This window comes from Tenrec ecaudatus, chromosome 14 (genome assembly GCF_050624435.1).
Source record: "Tenrec ecaudatus isolate mTenEca1 chromosome 14, mTenEca1.hap1, whole genome shotgun sequence".
NCBI classification, from domain to species: domain Eukaryota; kingdom Metazoa; phylum Chordata; class Mammalia; order Afrosoricida; family Tenrecidae; genus Tenrec; species Tenrec ecaudatus.
The window spans coordinates 50,863,643-50,886,177 of NC_134543.1; the positions used below are offsets into that span (position 1 = coordinate 50,863,643).

General features: G+C 46.5%; 1 protein-coding gene across 1 annotated transcript; it reads left to right on the forward strand.

Annotated features, from left to right (window-relative positions):
• The first annotated feature begins 712 nt into the window (after window positions 1-712).
• On the forward strand, window positions 713-18,884 carry CNIH1 (cornichon family member 1). The gene is made up of 5 exons (XM_075530592.1): window positions 713-903; window positions 10,233-10,301; window positions 14,036-14,148; window positions 15,874-16,017; window positions 17,968-18,884. The coding sequence occupies exons 1-5, from the start codon at window positions 823-825 to the stop codon at window positions 17,993-17,995; spliced, it is 435 nt and encodes a 144-aa protein (XP_075386707.1). The 5' UTR covers window positions 713-822; the 3' UTR covers window positions 17,996-18,884.
• Window positions 18,885-22,535: the final 3,651 nt, after the last annotated feature.

Below are 22,535 nucleotides of genomic sequence, written 5' to 3' on the forward strand. Positions count from 1 at the left end.
TCTATCTATCTATCTATCTATCTATCTATCTATCTATCTATCTATCTATCATCTATCTATCTATCTATCTATCTATCTATCTATCTATCTATCGTATTTGTAGGAGACAGCTCTTTCTCAGTTGCATTTTGGGTGCCATCCGATTCGAGGTGCGCATCTTTTGACACTTATATCAGACCATGTTCTGTGGCCATTCATAAAGTTATCACTGGCCAGTTTTTGTTTTTTTTTCAGATTGCCGGTCCTTCTTCCCAGCCTGCCTTAGCCTGGAAGTTCTGCTGAAACATAGCCACCAAACGTGGTCTTGTTGGCATTTGAACTACTAGTGGCACAACTTCCAGCATCACATCAACACAGAAATTCCACATTAGCACAAGCTAACAGAGGCGTGCTGAGATATTCACTTAGGGTCAGAATACTATACTTACTTTAGTGTTGATTTCTGGCACTATACTAAAATCTTAGAGAGTGGGTATTTTATTAATAGCCTGAGCATTTAAATAGGATAACACAGTGCCTGGAACATCCTAGCCATACACTAAATACTTGTGTAAAGAATAAACAAGGAAGTGAAGGAGAAATAAACCAATGACCTGTGCGGATAATACACATGCAATTCGGATCCTAGCCGCGAGGGGGCGCAGCCGACAGGCGCTGTTGCGCAGGCGCGCTGAGAGGGCGGGCGCCGCGGCGGCGGCGGCGGCAGCGGCGGCGGCGGCGGTCGTGGCCGTGGCCGGGGGAAGTGAATGGTTTTACCCAGAGGGCCCTGCGCCGCCTTTCTCCGCTGCCCCGGGTGCCGCCGGCCGCTCCTCCTCCCCAGCCATGGCGTTCACGTTCGCGGCCTTCTGCTACATGCTGGCGCTGCTGCTCACCGCCGCGCTCATCTTCTTCGCCATCTGGCACGTGAGTCGGGGCCGGGGGGCTGGGAGGCCAGGCGGCTGCGCAGCCTCTTCCGCGCTCCGCTTTCGGGCCGCGACGGCCGCGGAGGTCCCTCCGCGGCCCGGGAGGCGAACGGGCCGGAGGCGCGGGCGGCGTGGGCTGCGCGGGGAGGGTGTGCGCGCCACGGGCGCGGCGGCCCCCGCAGGGCCCGGGCGTGCGGGCGCCGAGGGATGGCTCTGCGGGGCCGCGCGCGGGCCAGGCCGCGAGCACCGCTACTGCTCCGCGCCTGGGTGGGGCGGCCGCAGCCCGGAGCAGCCGCCTTGGCAGCGCGGCGCTCGCCCGCGATCCGCATCCCGCGGGAGCACGGCACGAGCGCCCGCAGCCGGGATTCGAACTTGGCGTGCCTGAAGTTGGGCGGCTTTGTAGTCATGCGCACAGATAGCCTTTTTACCCTGGATTTCCGAAGGAATTAGAGGCTAAAAATGAGATCATTACAACCTACGTTCGATTCACTTTCGAGTCTTAATTTTCCTGCACTTGGGAGCGATTACAGTGGAATCACTATTTCCGGATTCCCGTGAACTTTGCTGCAGATTGGATCGATCACTTTTGTTTATTGCATCCCCGCGCTTTCCCCGAAATCGCACACACTTTGACCGCCAGAGTTATTAAGAGCCTTTGAAGCCATTTCTTAATGTATCTTGGGTAGTCTGATTGAGTAGAGGATTTTAATGTGCTATTAGAATGTTCGGAAACCTTAACCCTTTCTATCCAGGGCATCTTCACGACATGTTACATTTAGTTGCAGGAAATAGGCAAGGAAAGTAGTAAAGTTTTCTGTGACATAGGTGTGCGAGAGATTTTTTTGAAGGATTCCTGGTTCTGGCACAAAACTGGAAGTAATCCTGAGAGTCTTTTGGATCAACAGTCATTGAAAATTGACCTCACCTCTTAAGCACTCACTCTCACCTCCCGGTTCCGGAATGAGTGAGCTGATTTCTCGATGTCAACTCCAAATCAGGTTTCACCGTTTCCATTAGGGTTTGTTTGTGCAATACACAGAGGGCAGAGTATTTTAACTGGACGGAATGCCTTGTGCAAACAAAGGTCTCATAAATGGAGCAGTAGCCCAAACCCATTCTTTTCCTGCTGAAGGGTTTGATTGCTTGTACTTAATTGAGAACCTGTGTGGTGGGGAGAATGCTGTGGGCTGTTAACTCTCAGAAAGAACTGCTGCTTAAAAAGGCTTGTCAGCAGGAAGGCTGCCCCGCTTCTTTGAGGATTTCATTTAGGGGAAGAACAGTACATAACTTGGGGTGCAAACCAGCCCTGCCTTACTAGTGGTTATGTGCCCCAGCAGTGTGCGGTGCCCACCCAGCTTTAAACAGCTGAAGACGTCGATGGAAGGCTTTGTCAGCTGGACAGGGGTCCTTGGTTTCCCAGGACGATGGGCGTGGCCTTTACAGGAGAGTGTTGCACCCACCCCAGGTTGTGCTTGATGTAAAGTCTCAGTTGTCCTTGTGAAATGTTTCAGTTTTGAAGTGAGCCTAAGTCTGGGCAAAGCATGTCATTTTAAATCCTATTATAGAATGAAGGAGCCCTGGTGGCTTATGGTTACCAGTTGGGCTGTTAACCAAGTTCAGCAGTTCGAAACCAACAGCTGCTCCGAGGGAGATGGATGGGGTTTTAACTCCTGAAAAGAGTTATATTGTTGGAAACCCACTGGGGGCAGGTGTGTCTGTCCTACCGGGTCTCACTCAGAAGGAACCTACTCGACAGCAGTGAGAGAGATTATAGAATTATGGTATGGAAGCCTGAGATTAGTGAAGAGTGTTTATGTTTAGAGATTTCTTAGTTCAAAAGGTTACTGCTTCATCCTTTGGGAAATAAAGCAAAAAAAAAAAAAAAGAGTGTTAAAGTTTCTGTAATTCATCTGTAGGAACCCTGGTGGCACAGTGTTAGGAACTGTGAGGCCAGCAGTTCAGTCACCAGCTGCTCAGAGAGAGGCAGATGAGGCTTTAAAGAGTTGTCTCAGAAACTGACTGGACTGGGGCAGCTCTACTCTGTCCTAGAATATCGCCACGAGTCAGAATTGGCTTGGTGACCATGAGTTTGGTTTTGTTAACAACCACCTAACTGTAACTGTTTCGTGACCCAAGGGACGGACAGCAGCCGTGCACATTTTTCTTCTCTTGGGATTGTTGCAGGAAAAGATGAGGCTGTCTGTTTTGTAGCAGAAAGAGGGGACTTTCTACTCCCATAAAGAGTTTCGGTCTCAGAAACTCACCGGGCAGTCCTTCCCAGCCCTGTGGGGTGGCTATGCTATGAGTTGGCACGGACTAGATGGCAGCGTCTTCCTGTAAAGATTTAGTCTTGGAAATGCTGTGAAGCGTCAGTAGGAATCAGTGTTGACTTGGCAGCAGTGGCTTTCTTTTCTTTTTGATTTGCATTAAAAAATCATTTTATTGGGGGCTGGTACAACTCTTATCACAATCCATACATGCATCCATTGTGACAAGCACATTTGTACATTTGTTGTCATCATCATTCTCAAAACATTTTCTTTCTACTTAAGCCCATGGCATCAGCTTCTCATTTTTCCCCTCCTTCCCCGCTCCCCACTCCCTCATGAACCCTTGAGAATTTATAAATTATTATTTTGTCATATCTTGCCCTGTCCAACGTCTCCCTTCACCCACTTTTCTGTCCCCCAGGGAGGTGGTCACATGTAGATTCTTGTAATTAGTTTCCTCTTTCCAACCCACCTTCCCTCCACCCTCCCAGTATCGCTACTCACACCACTGGTCCTGAAGGGATCATCCGGCATGGATTCCCTGTGTTTCCAGTTCCAATCTTTACCAGTGTACATGCTTTGGTCTAGCCAGACTTGCAAGGTAGGATTCGGATTATGATAATGGGGGGAAGGGGAAGGAAGCATTTAGGAACTAGAGGAAAGTTGTATCTTTCATGGTTGCTACATCGCACCCTGACTGACTCATCTCCTCCCCTCCCCGAGACCCTTCTGTAAGGGGATGTCCAGTGGCTTACAAATGGGCTTTGGTCTCCACTCTGCACTCCCCACTTCATTCACAATGGTAAGATTTTTGTTCTGATGATGCCTGATTCCTGATCCCTTTGACACCTTGTGATTGCACAGGCTGGTGTACTTCTTCCATGTGGGCTTTGTTGCTTCTGAGCTAGATGACTGCTTTTTTATCTTCAAGCCTTTATGACTCCAGATGCTATATCTTCTGATAGCTGAGCACCATCAGCTTTGATTGCCATATTTGCTTTTGCACCCATTTGCCTTCAGCGATCATATCATGGAGGTGAGCATATAATGATAAGATTTTTTGTTCTTTGATGCCTGATAACTGATCCCTTTGGCACCTCCTGTTCACACAGGCTGGTGTGCTTTTATGTGGGTTTTGTTGCTTCTGAGCTGCTTGTTTACCTTCAAGCCTTTAAGACCCAGACACTATATCTTTTGATAGCTGGGCACCATCAGCTTTCTTCACCACATTTGCTTATTCAACCACTTTGTCTTCAGCGGTTGTGTTGGGAAGGTGAGCATCATAGAATGCCAATTTAATAGAAGGAAATATTCTTGCATCGAGGGAGTACTTGAGTGGAGGCCAATGTCCTTCTGCTACCTTAATACTAAACCTATAAATATATGCACATAGATCTATTTCCCCATTTTCACATGTAAATGTATTTGCATATGTACATGTCTTTATCTAGACCTCTATGAATGCCCTTTCCAGCTCTTTCCTCTATTTCCTTTGACTTTCCTCCTGTCCCACTATCATGCTAAGTCCTCACCAGGGTTTCAGTAATTCCTCTTGGTTACATTACCCTTGATCACGCCCTACCAAGCCTTCCAACACCCTCTGCACCACTGTTTTGGATCACTTGTTCCCTTGTCCCTGGGTTTGCTAACACCACTACCTTTCCCCCCACCTCCCCATCTCCCATGTCCCCCCTGAACTGTTGGTCCTGTTGTTTTCTCCAGATTGTTCATCCAGCCTATCTTATTTAGACAGACCTGTGGAGATAATAACATGCACAAAAACAAGACAGGGCAAAACCAAGCAACACTATACAACAAAACAGCAACAACAACAACAAACCACTGACAAAGAACAAAACAAAACACATCAAGAAAGAAAAGCTTGTAGTTAGTTCAAGGATTGCTTGTTGGCCTTTAGGAGTGTTTTCCAGCCCAGTCTGTTGGGGTACCCCGCCCTGGCCCCAAAGTCCACCTTCAGCATTCCCTGGGGACCTCGCTGCTCCATTCCCTTGCTGTTCTGTTGCACACCCTTAGTGTTTTGCCTCTGTATGGTGGGATCAGATCGGGTGCAATTCCCATACTGTGTCTCTGGTGTTGTCCCCTATAGGGCTATGGTTCAATGAGGAGCGCCATGTCTCATAGTGGGGCTGGTCATGTGGTCCTCTGGCTGCTCTAATTGGGGTCATTGTCCTCAAGGCCCAGTGTGCTCCGCTCTCCCTTCCTCCTGCTTCATCTACTCCCGTGTGCTCTGATCAGATATGTCCCTCTCCTGGAGCTGCAGATTCAGTGTCGTTCTTTGAAATAAATTCTTCTGGGAGGAGGGGCAGATGTCCACTTAGTAGTTGGGAAAGAAATATTTATATTAAGTAACTACCTCACAAAGTTGTAGAGTCCAGTCTAGATCATGCCTATGGGTTAGATGTTAGCTGGAGGCTTCTGGCTTTTGAAACCCCAGGAGCTGGCAAAGCAGGAAGGTGACGTAGGAAACTCATAAGCTAGTGGATACAGAGGTGGATGAATCTAAGGTCAGCAGTCAGGCTTGTGTTGTGGCTCCAGAGTTGAATGAATCCAAGTTTGATAGGTAATGACTACCTAGGGTCAGCAGGCTGCCCGGCAGGCTATTGGTCTAGTCCAAAAAAGCAAGGTTGATGAACCAGATGCGGGGTCCATACCCAACAAGAAGCATGCAAGTGTCCTCACAACATCCACTTATATAGGAAGTAGGCCACACCCCTGAGGAAATTCCTGCCCATTGCATCAGGGCTGTGACCTGAGTAGTGTCTTTGCTCCACCCTCATCTTACAGTTGATTGGATGCGCACAGCAGGTCTCTTTATAGAATTGATGACATTGTGCTGTGTAACCTAGGAGATCACTAGGTCTTAACTGCCAAACTACTGAGACTCCTGACCCAGCCAAATTGACACAAAACTTGACTGTCACAGAGATTCAGCCTTGAGAGTGTATTTCTCGGCTCCTGTGTGCTCTTTGGGAGTGTCTTTTCTTGCACTGGTTCCATTTTCACTTGAATACTGTATTTTTAGGACCCTAAACTGTATGTAATTGTCAAGAGAGCTAGAAGGTGGTGCAGAGCACATAGGGACATGTTTGAGGGGCTTTAGAAAGTTCCTGGGAAGAGTCCATTATCTTTACAATCCGTATTTCATGAACTGTATGAAGCCCCTTTGGAATCCTACCCAAGTCCAGGGGACTAGTTCTAACTCCTGAGTCCAGAGGCACGCCTGTGTCCCATATAACTTTACCCTGAGTCCTCAGTAACAAGTGTACCCCACAGAATGCTCCCCCAGAGTCCAGAGAGACCCATGTGTGCCACCCAGTATGTATTAAAATCCCTGTTTCAGAACCACATGTCAGATAGGCTCATTGAATCCGCGTGCCTTCCATTAGTGAAAACACATTTTATGAACCAGAAATTGAAAGTGAGAAATATTGGAGTTATGAAAACCAAATCCCAGTGCCTTTGGGTCATTTCTGACTCACAGAGCCCCAGTAGAACAGTAGAACCGTGGAGTTGGGTCTCTGAGACTGAATCTTAGAGACCAGACAACCCCCTCCTCCTCCTTGGAGGGGCTGATGGATGTGCACAGCCAACGCTTACCCACTGCACCTCCATGGCGTCTTTGAGGTATGAAAGAGATAAGTTTATGTTCTTATCCGCTTTGCCTGTCATTCAGAGGACTCATTGGGTTAGTTCAAGTATAAATTCCAAAAATCTTGTTTCAAGAAATTCTTGGAAAATGGAATGAAAAGATAACGGAAGTTTCCCGCAGGCTTAATTCAAACGTATGCTTGATGCTCTGTGGAGAGTAGAGTTGGGAATGTACTTTCTTTTTCTTTTAAAATTGAAAATCACAGAAGTCATTTTGAAGTGTATCAAGTTTTCGGTTATCTTGGATTGTGTAGTTGGGCTTCTTTTAGAGGTTTAGGTTAAATAAAGGCGCCCTGGTGGCATGGTGGTTATGCGCAGAGCTGCTAACTGTGAGGTCAGCAATTCGAAACCACTAGCTGGCTAGCTGCTCCTTGGGAGTAAGAGGGGCTTTCTCCTCCCATAAGGAGGGACAGTCTCAGAGACCCACAGGGGTAGCTCTACCCATCCTATAGCGTCGCCAGCAGTTGGCTCAGCTTGATGGCAGAGTTTGGATTGGTGGAGCACAGGTGGCATCGTGGGCTGCATTGAATTGCTACCCACAGAGTCAGCAGTTTGAACTGATTAGCTTCTGGGGAGAAAGATGAGGCGGCTGGTCCTGTGAAGATTTAATTCCAGAAGCCCAAAGAGGATGTAGGATTGCTGAGTTTCTGTCCTGTAGGGTCCTCTAGAATTGCTGAGCGTCATTTTCATTTCCGAAAGATTGCCTTCTTTCTCCCGGGTGTCATAGGCCACGGTAGCCATATCTTCTATGTTTCGGTGAAAATTTTCTAGCTGGTAAAGGATTGAGAACCATTGGTTTAAGAATCTTAGGAGAAGAGTTTTGGGAATATGAAAATACTCAGCAAACAGAAGCCCATTCAGTGACCTCGTTATTAAAAGATCCATTGAAGTTACTTGAAGAAAAGGCCCGATCAAAGAAAAACCAAACCCAACCCACTGCCGTCAGGTCGATTCTGACTCACAGCCGTTCCATCTTCGGGTTTCTGAGAGTGCTTTTTTTTTTTTTAAATGGGAGCAGCAGTCTCATCTTTCTCCTGTGGAGTGGCTGGTGGGTTTGAAAGACTGACCTTGTAGTTTGTAGTTGAGTGCTTAACCAGACATGACCACCCAGGCTCCTTCATCAAAGAAAAGTTAGTTTTAAAAGATAGATTTTATACTCTGCTGTTACATTGGATCTTGTTCTGTTGGACAAGTTCTGTTTGTGAATATGATTCTAGTTTTGCATTTTATTACTAAATGTGTTGGGTATATATCACAGCTCATACAAGTTGCTGACTAATAATCACGAGTAATTTGAAATGTCTTATGTTCTCTTTGCACATTTATCTGTGTTAGAATTAATTAGCAAAGAAAAATGCCATTTTGCCTGTACTGGACTTTTTTAAACATCTCTAGAGTTGATTTCATTTTCTTTTTCCTTCTGCCACTCAAGTATTTGAGCACTTACCTTTTTCTCAGGTACTCTTCTAGGCTTTGGGATATATATGCATAACAGTGAACACAAGGAAGAGCTGTGCGCTTGTGGACCTTGCATTTTAAAATTATTTTCTTTTTTCTATTTGAGTGTTTATTAAGAAGGCTTTTTTGAATGGATTTTATAAATTTCTAGGAAAAGAGACATTTTCTGATGAAGCTAGGAACTTTAACGGGGAAATCAACTTGTATGTTGAAAGCTAAAAAGTTAATAACTGTCCTGTTAATAATTCTCATTTACACTGTCTCACATATAAAGAAAGACAGTTTTCCAAACCCACGGGAGTAGGCTGTTAGATTTGTTGTCTCCTGGGTAACCAGTGGCAGCAACCAGAATAGCTTCACTACAAACTTCGTACCACCGGCTTCGTGCTTCGACACCACGCAGTGGCACGTAGCCTGTATTTAGATCATGAGTACATTTTGGCATCGAGGTTCCGTGTTTAACTAACTCTTGGAGCTCAAGCAACGAGGCGTGTTAGCGCAACCGTGAAGTGCTTGGCTGCTAACTGAAAGGTTGGTGGTTCGACCCACCCAGGGAATCCACGGGAGAAAGACCTAGCAACCTGTTCCCTTAGGAATTGCAGCCCAGAAAATGTCCTGGGGGTAGTGCTGGCGGTCACCACAGAGAGTTGACCCGGTCCACCCAGCCAACCGAGGAGAAGCAGCTCTGAGTGGGTTGAGCGCAGCCAGCCGAATAGCAAGGCCAGCGGCTGTAAGTGATCGCTGGTGTGCGGGAGCGGCACAGGACTTCCTGCTCCTACAAAGAGCGGCATCTCTGCACTCCCGTGCCAGTTGCAGTTCCACCCTGTCACATGGTCACCATGAGTTGGCATCGACTCCGATGACAGTGGGTGTTTTGCCTTTAACCCAAAGGCTAGTGCCTGAATTTGAATCCTCGTCGTTTTTAGGTTGTCTTCCTTATAAGCGTATGAATGCTGGTCACTGATCGAGTGATTTATCCCACGATAGATCTTGAAACGTTATGCATGATGAGGGGATGCCGCTCACGCCGGGAACTTGTCCTTCCAGCAGAGTCGAGCTTAATGATGTAAATGTCCACTACAAGCTCATTTCAGCTCACCATTCCCCAGGATGCCAACCTTTTATGTGTTACATCTCATTTTGATGACTTCCGATTTTCCTGGATTCTTACTTTGTCCACTCCAGGTGTCTGTGACTACTGTCTGTTCTCATAGGAGTGGGTCACACGCACCGAAAGCTACACTCGGGCCCCAGCCTGAGGTCTCCCGACTGGAAGCAGCTCGCCCCAGTCAAGGTTTGAGGGCCGAGTGGGCTGAGGGACTCCTCTTCTGTACTCGGAGGAGGCTTCCAAACTCTTCACGGGAACATGGAATTCAAAGGCAATGGAGACTTCCCACACTTTTTGGGAAGCTCCCGCATGTGGCCCACAGCCCTCCACTGCTCTTCGTGACCCTGGCAGTTCTGTTGCCAAGGCTTTCCTAGTCCGATTTCATCTGAAGGCTCCTGTGAAACCTGCCCATGCTCAGAGGCCCCACTGGCTTAGCTTCAGCCACCACAGCAGCCGGCAGGCCACCACGGTGGGACGGATGGACGGACGGACTGACAGACGAGGGGTAGAGACCATTCAAGTATATGAAAAATAACTCGAACAGAGGTATTGACGGAACTGAGAACTGAAGATGGTGTTTTATCACAAGGATATCAGATCATTTTAGTGTTAATGATGCAAAGGTACTTGCGAGATCTTGAAGTGTTTCCGTCTATTTTTCTAAAGCATATGTCGACTTACACATTGGTACATGTAATATTGGTACAGTTCTGCTTTTGACTTATTAACTTGATAATTATTTGGTACTATAATAATATATATAATAAGCTTTGTTACTGCTTTTTATTAAACTGACAGGTCCTAACTATTTTAATTCTATTTTAGATTATAGCGTTTGATGAACTGAAGACTGATTACAAGAATCCTATAGACCAGTGTAATACCCTGAATCCTGTAAGTTATAATTAAGGTTTTATCTTCAGACTTTTAAATTGTTGTTTTTTTTCCCTTTTAACTTGATGTAATTTGAAAGCAGCCAGTATTCTCAGTAGCAACATATATTTGTTTTTTTGAATTAGGCAGAATTAAAAAAAAATAGATTTCCTCCCCTATCATGCTTGACTATTCTGACTATTATTAATCTGCTGGTGATCTTGTCAGCTGTCGTACTAACATTCTTCCAATCTGCTTTTTACATTGTCGGCCAAAGACAGTTGAAAAGGTCAAAAAGATTAAAAGAGTCAAAATTGCATTAAAGGTGTGTACTGCTTTCTGGTTGAATGTTTTATTGCTGCGTTCATTTTCATGGGGCGGGCGAAGGCATTTGCATTTGTAATGTTTCTGTTCAGTGTGCTTGTCACATGCCTGTCGAGGGTTATAATTTCATGACTTCATATTTTATGCGAATGTTTGCTTGCTGGCCCAGTCAAGTAGGGAAAGCTGTTATATGCTTATGCATTTTTAAACACGGTGGCAGCCATAGGCACTTCTCTGTAGGGTTGTTTGAGGGACCACTTGCAAGTTCTATTAAACACGATGCCTTTAATAGCCGCGGAGACTATTCTAGGGTTAATGTTTTTGTTGCGGTAGTATTCAGATAAATCATTAGGGTGTAGCTGATGCTCATAGCTAGTTTTGTTCTTGGCTGTGTAGGGTCTGTAACTGATTCAGTCTTGCCGCACCTTGCAGGTAGACAGCTCTGGTTTTAAGCGCTGGAACCTTGCACTCAAGCTGCCAGGAACTTGTAGATAAAAATGTGTGTGTAATGTGTGCACGGTTATGTCTGGTTTATACGCACTCTAAAGTTCTGAACCGATATTTCATACCGAGGCCCGAGACAGGGTACGGCTATAGTGCACGTCCACACTGCTTAGGGGTTTTGTGTATCTCTAACTCATTTTGTTTACTCCTTTAGGAAGGTTCTCCGCTTAGCTTGTCGCTAGAGTTTGGTCAGAAAGTGAAAGGCCATTGGTAAGAACGCTGTGGTTGTGTTTTCAAGAATGGAATCCGGTGATTCATGTTTTGGAACTTCGTCTTAGTGGAGATGTCCCCGGAGGAGCTCTGCTGGGCCACACTCTGGTGTCATTGCTCGTTGCTCGTTTGTTAGAGGGGGGTCTGGAACGACACCTAAAGTTCCTTAGGGGAAGTGGATAGTTTGCTACTTTGTTTCTTTTCCCCAGATAAGAATGAATGATGCTGTAGGTGTTTAGGTTGACTGGAAAGAATTGTTATGTATGGTAAGACTTGTGTCGGGCGCAGTGAAAGTGTTACTTCGGGTGCAGTGAAAGTGTTACTTTCCTAGCAAGTTGCTCTCGTTTGTTCTTAAGACACCCGAGGAGATGGCTGGCTCTGTCTGCTCATTGGAAAGCAGGACCAGCACCCTGTCCTCGTAGGCTTTTCCTGGCTTCAGATAGCTGTCCTAAGTGCCTGTGGGCAGCTCTCCCTGGCTTGTTCCCCACTCTCCCTGCAGCCCTAAGAACGAGGCGCCTGGACCCTTCTCTCCTAGAGGAGAGGGGCAGAGGTTCAAGAACTCCACTGAAAATCACACAGCCAGTGCAGCCAGGGTTGAATTTTTGATACTTGAGTGCTTGTGTTCCAGAAGTACTGTCATTAAGAGGGACTGATTTCACTGGGACGCGTGGCTCCTTTCAGGGTTCACTGCATGGAGAGGTTCTCACCGAGGGCAGACAGCCCATGCCTCAGTGGGCTGGGGGGAGGGAACCTTTATACCCGCTCAGGTTGCAGTCGGGAAAAGGTGCCAATAATTGGCAACAACGCAGTGCATCTGACAGTTTTCCCTATTTAAAGTTTGTTTTGACAATTCTGCCAAAGTATGGGGGACTACAGAGATGATTACCGTTTTTTTAAGGGAACTTTAACCAAATAGTACTGTGTTTTGCATGTTTTCAGTGCTGTCATCTCAGCCATATTTGCATGCAGTCTCTTCCCTTGGTACCGGTCTTTTGTGTGACCTTGGCTCATTGGTGGAATGGGTTGTGTGTCACTGTGGGGCTGGCGAGGATGGTGTTTTATTTTATTTTTTTGAGCGATGGCCACTAAGCCTGCCTGGCGTGTTTGGGGGGGAGCGGGGAGTTTGGTGCTTACTTCGCCTAGTACTGGCTGGGCCGTCACTCTTTGTTCCCACGCGCCAAGTTCACTGTGCAAGAGCTGTGAGCGCCAATCAGGCTCTCCCTTGTCACTGCTCGTCAGTGCTTGTGGGTCGAAACCTGGGGTTTGTATCGTTAGCTGTCAACTGGCTTTTGAGGGCTGCATTAGGCCGATTATGTTTCCAAGGGGACAAAGGACCAAGTCCAGCCAGTGTTAGGACTAGTTCTAGGGGGCCTCGCGTACAATGTGTAGTTTTTCTTGTTGTGTCGTGAAGTCAGTGAGTTTCAAAGATTTCCTTTCAATGTGTGGTCCCCCCCCCACCCCCACCCCGCCCCCTCCAGCAGCCAGGGGATTACAGCTATGTAACTTGGCTCTTAAATACTTAAATAGATACTAACTTAAAGTTACCTTGTTGTCTCATCTGTTGTTACTTTATTGCCTGTGTTTCTAGAAAAGAGCTGGTTAGTGGTGGAAATTAGTTCACCTCACTGAGATTGCATTTACAACGTCACCGCCTTTACAGCTTTACATTTGAAGGCATTAGGAAATGAACTTGACTATGGAGTGTAAGTTCAGCTTCATGTGATTTCCATTTGGTCAGAAGTACAAAGTAGGCATTTGAGAAACTGGCTTTGTAGGAGGTTATTGGAAAGTTGTAATGAAAGGTTTTGGCATTTTAAAAAGTCATTGGCTGAAGATCATCAGGACGAGCAAGGTCATGTCGAGGAAAGCACTGCTTTGCTTATAGTCCAGCTTAGACATAATTACCTCGTGGTCGTGCTGGGATTGCTTTTTCTCTCACACTCCGTGCTGCCTCTGCTCAAGAGATTCTTCCTAGAGTTCTGAGCCTGTACGGATCTGAAAACCCTGCTGTGCCCTGCAGCATTCCTGGGGAAGGAAAGGGGAAGGGCCCTGTGAGCCCGCTTGCGTCCAGGAACCTGGGAGACTCCAGTTTCCCTGTGAAGAACCCAGTCTGTCCCTCCTACACTGCAGAAGGCTCCTTGCCTGCATTTGTGCGTCTTAGTGCTTCTTCTCAACTGTGTTGAGATAACTGGCTGGCTGACTTTCCACTGGAAGATTACTTTTGTGGTCATGTGATGTGGTTTGCTAGCTATTGTTTATGTCACGCTCCCAGTTTCTGTTAAAGGCTTAAGAACACGGATGTGTGTATCTCCAAAGAGGACTTTTGCGGCCCCCCCCCCACTTAATCTCATGTTGCATGTGATCAGATACCTCACTTTGGTATTTTTATCATTTGTTAGTTGGGGAAAAGAAACCATTCTCCATTTGATTGGCAAACAGCTGGGATCACCGGGTGGGAGCTTTGTGTCATTTAACCTCTTGCTCTGACAATGTCGGGTTCAGTGTTTAATGCAAGCTATCACCTTTGGTTAGTTTGCCTGCAACCCTGCTATTGGGTAAAAAGTTAAAAAACTGACTAGCACCTTTCACCTGAGAGTCTAAGGAAACTGATTTTTTTGACATGATGGAAACTTGGTTGCCACCTACTTTCCACATGAGCAGTTGACATTCACCTGGTGCAGAGACGTTTTGATAACCGGCTTGTGTTTTTCTTCCAGCTTGTACTGCCAGAGTACCTCATCCATGCTTTCTTCTGTGTCATGTTTCTTTGTGCAGCAGAGTGGCTTACCCTGGGTCTCAATATGCCCCTCTTGGCATATCATATTTGGAGGTAATAATGAGCTGTTCTGCTAATGATTTTCCTCATTAAGTTTTAATTATACTGTTTGATGTGGTTTTCTTACATGTGCTAGTCTCCTAAATGAAAATCTGAAGCTGAGTTGACGTAAAAATCAAATTGATGAGCAAATAACTGTTTTCATATCTTTTATGAGGCTTGCTGGATTACCTTCTTAAAGGGCTTTTTAGAAAACTGAGCTGCCCCTCACGACAATACATATAAGCCTGGAGTGTCCAGTGCAGGGTGTTTTGACACTGTGTGTGTGTGTGTGTGTGTGTGTGTGTGTGTGAGAGAGAGAGAGAGAGAGAGAGAGAGAGAGAAGCCACCACCTAGATGAAGACACACAGCAGGTGTAGCCCCTGGAAGACTCCCTTGGGCCCCATTCTGGTCAGGTGCTGCCCAGACCTCTCCAGGGAAACCTTGGGATTAGTTCTGGTCACCTCTGAACTTCATATAAATTGAAATGTAATTTTTCCATGTTTAATTTATAAATTGGATTATTCCTACACGGTATATCTAACATGTAATTCTTCTAGTAGTTCTAGCTAATCTTCCTAAATGAAGGTGTTTTTGTTTTGTTTTACTCATGTCAAAATCACCTTGCCCCACAAGAACAAGGGATAGTTTTGGTAAAAGCCATAATACATACAGTTTTATAGTAACTACAATAGCAACCAAAACATACATGTGTGATACATAGATACGTACGCTTATATATAAATAGGTAAGCACATACGAGTATCCAGATGTGCTTGTGAAGGACTCTAGGCAAAAATATGTATGTATGTGTGCTGCATATATCTTCATCTATAGAGTAAAGCACACAGGTGACAGAGTTAGTGATACTTGCTAGACATAACCAAACACTTCGAGAGACTATCGGCTTTGGGGGTTTAGGACCGTGGCCTGGTGGGCCAACTCTCAGTGGTCAAAATACAGCTCATAGAGGCAAAGTTCTACACCCTAGTGAGTGGCATCACTCAGAGGAGACCAGATAGGACTGTTTAGCTGTCTAGCTGTGTTCACTTAGGGCTCTGGTTTTCAGATTATAAAAGTAGAGAAGGCCACTCATAACTATAACTCTGTGCTTTCCTCGGTGGACTGCCTTTCATTGGAACCTGTCACAAGTAGTCCCAGACTTAGGATGCATGGGAGTTCTGATGGCCTGTACTTGGGACTTTCCCCCCAAACATCTTATCGTTAGTCAGGGAGCCCCTGGTGGTGTTGTGGTGACCCCATTGGGCTGCCATGTGCAAGGCCAGCAGTTCAGTACCACTAGCCCCTCTGTGGGAGAGCTATGAGGACCCTACTCCCGTAGAGATTGACAGTCTCAGAATCCCACTGGGGCAGTTCTGCCTTATCCTGTAGGGTCACTGTGAGTCAGAATCGACTCGATGGCAGCGAGTTTGGTGTTTTAGTTTTATTTTATCATTTGTAAAATGTACTGCATACAGTGTTCCTACACGTAATTTGCTGATGTCATTCTCCAACAGTCACTTGCTGATAAAGATTGGATTTACAAAGAGATAAAGACGAGTAATAAATGCAACGATAATGAAAACAAAACAAAGGTCTTTGAGTTATGTCAGAGCCGACTTTAGGACAGCGCTGTGGGGTGGGCCCCTTTAGAAGTTGGGGCCAGCGACTTGCCTTTGAGAAGAAGAGCCCTCCTTGCGTCCAGAAGGGCCGGGCGCTAACAGACTTTGTTTCTCGCAGGTATATGAGTAGACCGGTGATGAGCGGCCCAGGACTCTATGACCCCACAACCATCATGAACGCAGATATCCTAGCGTACTGTCAGAAGGAAGGATGGTGCAAATTAGCTTTCTATCTCCTAGCCTTTTTTTACTACCTCTACGGGTAAGTTCGGGAACTCTGATGGCCCCTGGCTGTTTTAAGTTGGCAGAATCACTGGTGTCCGGAGGGGCGTCTGTGGCGACAGCACAGCACGCGCGTGGAGGTCACACACGTTCCGGCTGGTGCGCGAGGGTCTTTGTCTAGGAGGGCAGTCGGAGGCTGACGCTGGGGTCAGGGCTGCTGCTCCCCAAGTCTTCCCATGTGCTCACTCCGCGCTAGCGGCCGAGGGGTGGCAGAGGTTGGGGTGTAAGGTTGTAAAAAGTCTCTCCTGAGATTGCAGTGAAGTTTTCCCTCAGGATGCTCCACAATGGCGCATGCCACCTTTTGTTAGTGTGTGTGCGTGACTGGGATGGGACGGAGGAAAGGCTCAGTTCTGCGTGCAAGGTGGCAGACCTGGGAGGAAAGGCTCAGTTCCGCGTGCAAGGTGGCAGACCTGTCCAATTCCCGTTTCTGTAGCGGACTCGTCATCTTCCCTGGAGCTCAGGGTCCAGCCTTGCCGACACTCTGGCAGCCAAGTCTCTGTTGTGGGCATTGTCTTGTGCGTTGTAGGAGGTTTGCGGCGTCTCTGGCCTCTACCCAGTGGATGCCAGTAGCAACCCTGCTCCCAGTGGTGACAACCAAAAGTCGCCGGACATCGCCAAATGCGCCCCGAGGGGCAAGTCCCCACCCTCCCGCTGCTCTGGCTGCGTATTCATCCCAGGAGAGGGCACCGTTAGCATGGCGGCTGCAGTGGCTCTTTGAGGCATGTGAGGCGCTCTGGTGGAGTAGTGGTTTCGCGCTGGGCTGCTAACCGCAAGGCCAGCAGTTCAAAGCGCCTGCTGCTCTTTCTACACTCAGAGTTTCAGTCTTGGAAACCACAGGCCAGTTCCGCCCTGTCCGAAGGGGTCTCTCTGAGTCAGAATCAACCTGATGGCAGTGAGTTTGGTTTTTTTACTTTTAAGGTATACACATATCTAACATTTCCCCCTCCATCTCTTCCTGATGGTATATTCAAGGATAGCTTTCCATCTGACTTTTAAAACACGAATAAAACCAGCTGTATAAAATGACATTCTTTAGTAATTATGCTTTTACTTTCCCTCCTTTTTGTTACTGGAAAACTTGCTAAGGATTGTATGGTAGGTAGCTTAGTCATATTTTGGTTATTCCACGTCAATCTCCATTTGTAGGAATGGGTGACTGGCTAGAGAGCACCGTAGGGAAACCCCACTTTGAGCTTTCAGAAGCTGCAGCCATGGAAGTGCTTAGACTTTAGCGTGGATGGGGAACCTGTCTCCTGTCAAGGGCCATTTGGGTATTTATGACCTCATCGTGGGCCATCCTGGTCACGCATTTCATTCACTCACCCCGAATGTGGCCCCTGGACCTGCTTCTCTCCGTGTTGGAATGGATGATTTCGGATGCCCTGGGGCCAGGCTTCCTCACCCCTGCCTTAAGCTAGGAGGTCAGCCCTTCTCAATGGAATGATTATCCCCTCAGGTGGATCTCCTTTTTTAACCCTGCTACTCTTGCCTAGAGCTTTTCTTTAAAGAGTGGTTCTCTAATTGACCATTCCTACCTGTCCAATGGGGCCACTGCCAGTCCCTGCCTCTCAGGCAGGCCAACAGAGCACCTGCTCAAGATCAGCCACAGCTCTGGAGCAGGGCAACACTTTGGGTCGCGTCTCTGAGCCCTGGTTTCCCAGGCAGCGGTCACCTGGGCTAGCTGTTCTGTGTGCTAAAATTGGAAAGGAAATGGGGGAAAATTACAGCACACCCATCTTCCCAGTCTGACCTCAGGCAAAAGCCTGTCAATGCAGTCACATTCCACTGAGAACTTGGCATTCTGGTGGTTGCTTTGTTTGCATCTTCTGTGCCGGTGTGATTTTCCCCGTGTTTGCTCTGTAAAGCTGCTGCACACTGATGTTCTTATGATTAGGAATGTTGGAATTAACAGCCCTTCTCTTCTTTGCAGCATGATCTACGTCCTGGTGAGCTCGTAGGAAGCCCCACAGAAGAGCTGGTTCAGTCAAGTGCATGCAGAAGCCACCGTGCGAGGATTCCACCCAGAGGATCCTGTTTCCAAGAGGAGCTGATGGAATCGGATCAGTTACTTAAAAAAAAAAAAAGACTCCTTATTTTTTAAATGTTTCCACATTTTTTGCTTGTGGAAAGACTGTTTTCATATGTTATACTTGGATAAAGCATTTAAATGGAATTACGTATCAAATCACCTAAAATGATTACCTCTGGTGTCGACAGGTGTGGACTTGCACTCCTTAAGGAACAGCCGTGCTCCTCGGAATGATTGCATTGATTTCTGACTGCCCTTAGTCCACGGGCAGCTTTTGTTTGTAGAAACCTGTAGGACTTCCTTGGTTTTATTGAAATGCCATCCAATTATCAGTGAGCTGTAGACATCAGGTGCTTCTGACGAGCTGAACGTGTGACGAGCTGACCGCTGGGGAACTTTCTGTGTTTCCTCTTCCATCATGTAGATGATTATACATGGATACGTTTACAAAACAAGAGTGGGATTTTTTTTCTACCTTCCCCTTTGAGTATTATCCCCGTATATTGCATGAATGAGAGATTGCCTATACTTTCATCAGAGTTAATACTTGCTTTAATTCTTAAGCATAAGTGAGTACGATCTAAAAACACCATATATGTACACTAATTACTTGTGAAGGATGCATTTAAAGTTATTTTAAATGTGTTATTATTTGTAAGACATTACTTACTAAGAAATTGGTTATCATTACTGTAATCCGGTGGCAAAAGCATCCTTAAGAATTTGCAAGTACTGTAGCTCCTCCAGATGGATGAGCGAGAACACTGTATAGCCGCCTGCTGTTCCTTTAGTGCAGTACAATAAAACTCTGAAATGAAGACTGACTTTCAGTGCAGTGTTTTAAAGGTCACAGATAGCTATTTCTTAGACTTGCTTACTCCACAATCAAGATATATTCTTATCAGACTTTTTAGAAAAAATAATGAGCATTATGGTGGTTTTTCTTACAAAATGCCGTCCCTGGACGTTCTGTCACTTGGGAGGCCCTGTGCTGACAGGACTTCTGAGTGTGTGCTGATGTCAGAACACTGCCGTCGTTCTAGCCAGTCGAAACATGGCGACTGAAACATCTCGAAAGGCAGGTGGCGTGCATGTTTCTGGAAGTGTCCCTGTGCCTCCTTAGGCAGGAGGTAGATCAAGAACATGGGAAAGAGTGCAGATGGCTCAGGAGGGTCTTGAATTACAGCTTCCCGACCAATACCTGAAACTCGGCATAATGATGCCGTGGCGCCTGCAGATGTCATGGAGGTTTTACTAAGAGGTCCATGAGTTAGACACTGTTTTGGTCTCTCATCATGAAAAGTGGCTTTGAAACGACACTTCCTCCCCTCTGGGAGACGAGCTCTGACTGTCTGGGGATTGGGGGTCACGGTGTGTCTGTTGAAGAACCTGAAGAACGAGGAGAGGAACCATTTCTTCGCGATGAATGTTCTAAGGCCCGGGTTGTGTAGTCTTCAGGACACCTCGAGGGCGCTGCTCACCTGTCCGCGCGGTCAGTTCTTTGAGTGCTGGGCACTCGCACCTGCGCTCTGAGCACGTGCAGTCACTCGGCGTCTGGCCACCTCCAACTGTGTTAGTGCCCACGCCTCGCTTTCCCTGCCCGGGAACTCTGGAACCCAGAGTGCTTCCCCAGCCCTCATACCTTACCATTTCCCTCAAGCTGTTTTTCCGGGGTGCTTGCCGTCTCTTCGCAAATACAGCTTCCCTTCGTACATTTTCTTAAACATCCTCTAAGTATTCTAGGATATTTCCCCCAAATCTGTGAAAGCCACCTGCTCAAGCTTCAGAAACAGATGTGCAGGTGGTTCCTTCCGGAGGACTGGCACTGCGGCAGGCTGATGGCCCAGGAAAGGTCTGCCCGCTTTGGGCCTTCACCGAGCTTGATGGAATTAGATCACTGTACCAAGAGAAGTTAAACTTGCATTTCTCAGTGTCCCACTGGCCTTTTTTCCTTGCTCAGAATTTAATTTCTTTCCCTAGTTATCTGTTTTGGACAACCTGCCTTCCAGGAACCCTGCTAGCCTAGTGATTATGAGTTGGGCTGCTAACCACAAGGTCAGCAGTTCAAAACCACCAGCTACTCTGTGGGAGAAAGACAAGGCTTTTTATTTCCGGGTAGAGTAACAGTTTTCTCAGAAATCCACAGGGGCACTTTTATGCTGTCCTAGAGAGTCACTCACTATAAGTTCACCTTGCCTGATGGTAGTGCATTTGGCAGTGAGGCTTACCTTCAGCCAAAGTGCAGTCAGTGCATCTGGGCATCACACTGTTAACATCTACATACCAGAAGCTCTTTGTTGCTATGGTACCGCACATTTTCCTCTATTAAGTGTCTTGTATCAACAACGTTTACTTTCTTTTAAAAAGCAGGTAGTCTACTGAGTAACACTATGAAGGTGCTTGAGAAAAATCTATGGAAAAATGGAATTAATGGAACAGTTTTCACGAGTGTTTTGAAGTGCCCTCCTAGGTTATGGCAGCGTATCACTTTAGTGTAAGTGAGGTGTAAGGTAGGAACTGTATCTGAATATTCTTTCAGTTTTACTAATGATTTTGATTCTTTTTACCATTTATATCTATTCCCCCCCGCCACCCCTGGCCTCAAGGTAGCAGACAGATGGTTTATTTGTCTGAAGTTTGGATGTTTTTCGTGAAGCTTGGAGCGTCCACTGGGTATCAGGGAGGCACCTGTAAAGCATCCTTGATTGGACCAGGGCGTGGTGGACCCGTCAGCCAGTCAGGTGCAGGCACACAGATAAAGTCTGTGCAGTTTGCCTCTGGCATGGCTCTTTCCCACACCCTGTGCCCTATTTTTCAACTTGGAGAGCATTTCTGGTACTAGCTCTGATAAAGCTCTCTGCTCCGCTTCCCAAGTCAGCAGAGGTTGGACACATGTCCGATGTCTTCACAGAAAGGAAATGGAGAGAGATGCACTCGGCACTGGCAGAATTCCCCACCCCAACCCCCCATCTCCTTTTAGTGACATGTTCAGGAATTGTGTTCCTTGAATATTATTGCCAATGGGTACAAATAGTAACTTGTCTGTCTCTTATCTTGCAGGCGTGAGCTTTTGTTGTAGGTGTGGATCCAGCAAAGCACTTTGATGTGTTTGGCGTCAAACCCACATAAATAATGACCTGTTAGAATCTGTGAACTAGAGTTATATGTCTACTTTATTCCATTGCCCATAAGTGCATCTCTCAACAGTTGTACAAACTAGACTAGTTGGCAGAAATACATTTAAACAATATTCTCTTTTCAGAGAGCAATAAAGATAATTGATAACCGTGGATTTGGCAATATTCATGAAAGGTTCATTCTTCCTTTTTGGAAATTACTCATCATGTGGGTCTCAAGTAACTGGAAACCATTCTTACTCAAACCGATCACTCCGCAGCTAGTGAACCTCTGGTCTCAATAATATAGCTCATGGTTCTGCATGAGAAAAAAAGTGTCACCTAGCTTTTTGATAGTCTGGAGCCTGGGTGGTGTAGTGGTTACTAGTCCACTGATGATAAGGTGGACCTTAGATTACCAAGAGCAACGCAGGCTGTAAATTCTGATTCCTGTGCTCACGGTTGGTTGAGATCCCAGAGTTAACCGCACTGGTGTTGAACCGCTGTCCAAAGAAGCTTGCAGACAGTCCCACCTTGCCTCCCTGGAGTTCCCTTGAATTTGATTTTGTATATTTAACAAAAATGGCCTCAACTGCTTCCTTGTGTAGTTTATGGGCGACGGCTGGCTGCAGGGTGATCCGATTCCATTTGCAGGGAGAACACTAATGTTGCAACGCCACGTCATGACCCAGGACCGGACCCTTTCGTTTGAGAAGTGAGCATCCCGCTTCTCTGCTCTGGAGTCACCGATTATCCATCAGCCAAACATTTGTTAGCTAGCGCTTTCCATGGAGATGGGAAGATGCACACACATTGGACATTCATTCAGTTTTTAAGGGGTTTGGCTAATCCATGCCAATATTTTTCTTTCCATTTTCCCTCACTGTTCATGGATAGGCAATGTAAAGTGAAAGCCAATAACAGGATTTGTGACATGGCCGCTCTTAATGACTCCCTGCAGTTTAGTTGAATGTTGCGATCTGCAGTCCTCTTTGGTTTACATGAGTTATGGTTACATGAGTCAGTTCTGACTCACAGTGCCCTTCCTGATGGACAAGAGAATAAATCTGCCTGGCTCTTCGCCAGCCTCATAATTGATGCTGTGTTTGATGCTCGTGTTCAGCTTGCCTTTTGCAGATCTGCTATACCAAGCATGACCAATTTCTCCGGGGACTTGTCTTTCTTGGTAAGTCCCGTCATCCTTGCTTCTGAGGAGCATTCTGGCTGTACTTTTTCCAAGACAGCATTCTTTTTACATTTGATTGCAATATGAAGGCAAGCCCATTATTGTGTCCATTACGAAAACATAGAAACTTCTTGGCAACCATTTAGCTATTTATCATCTAAGGAACC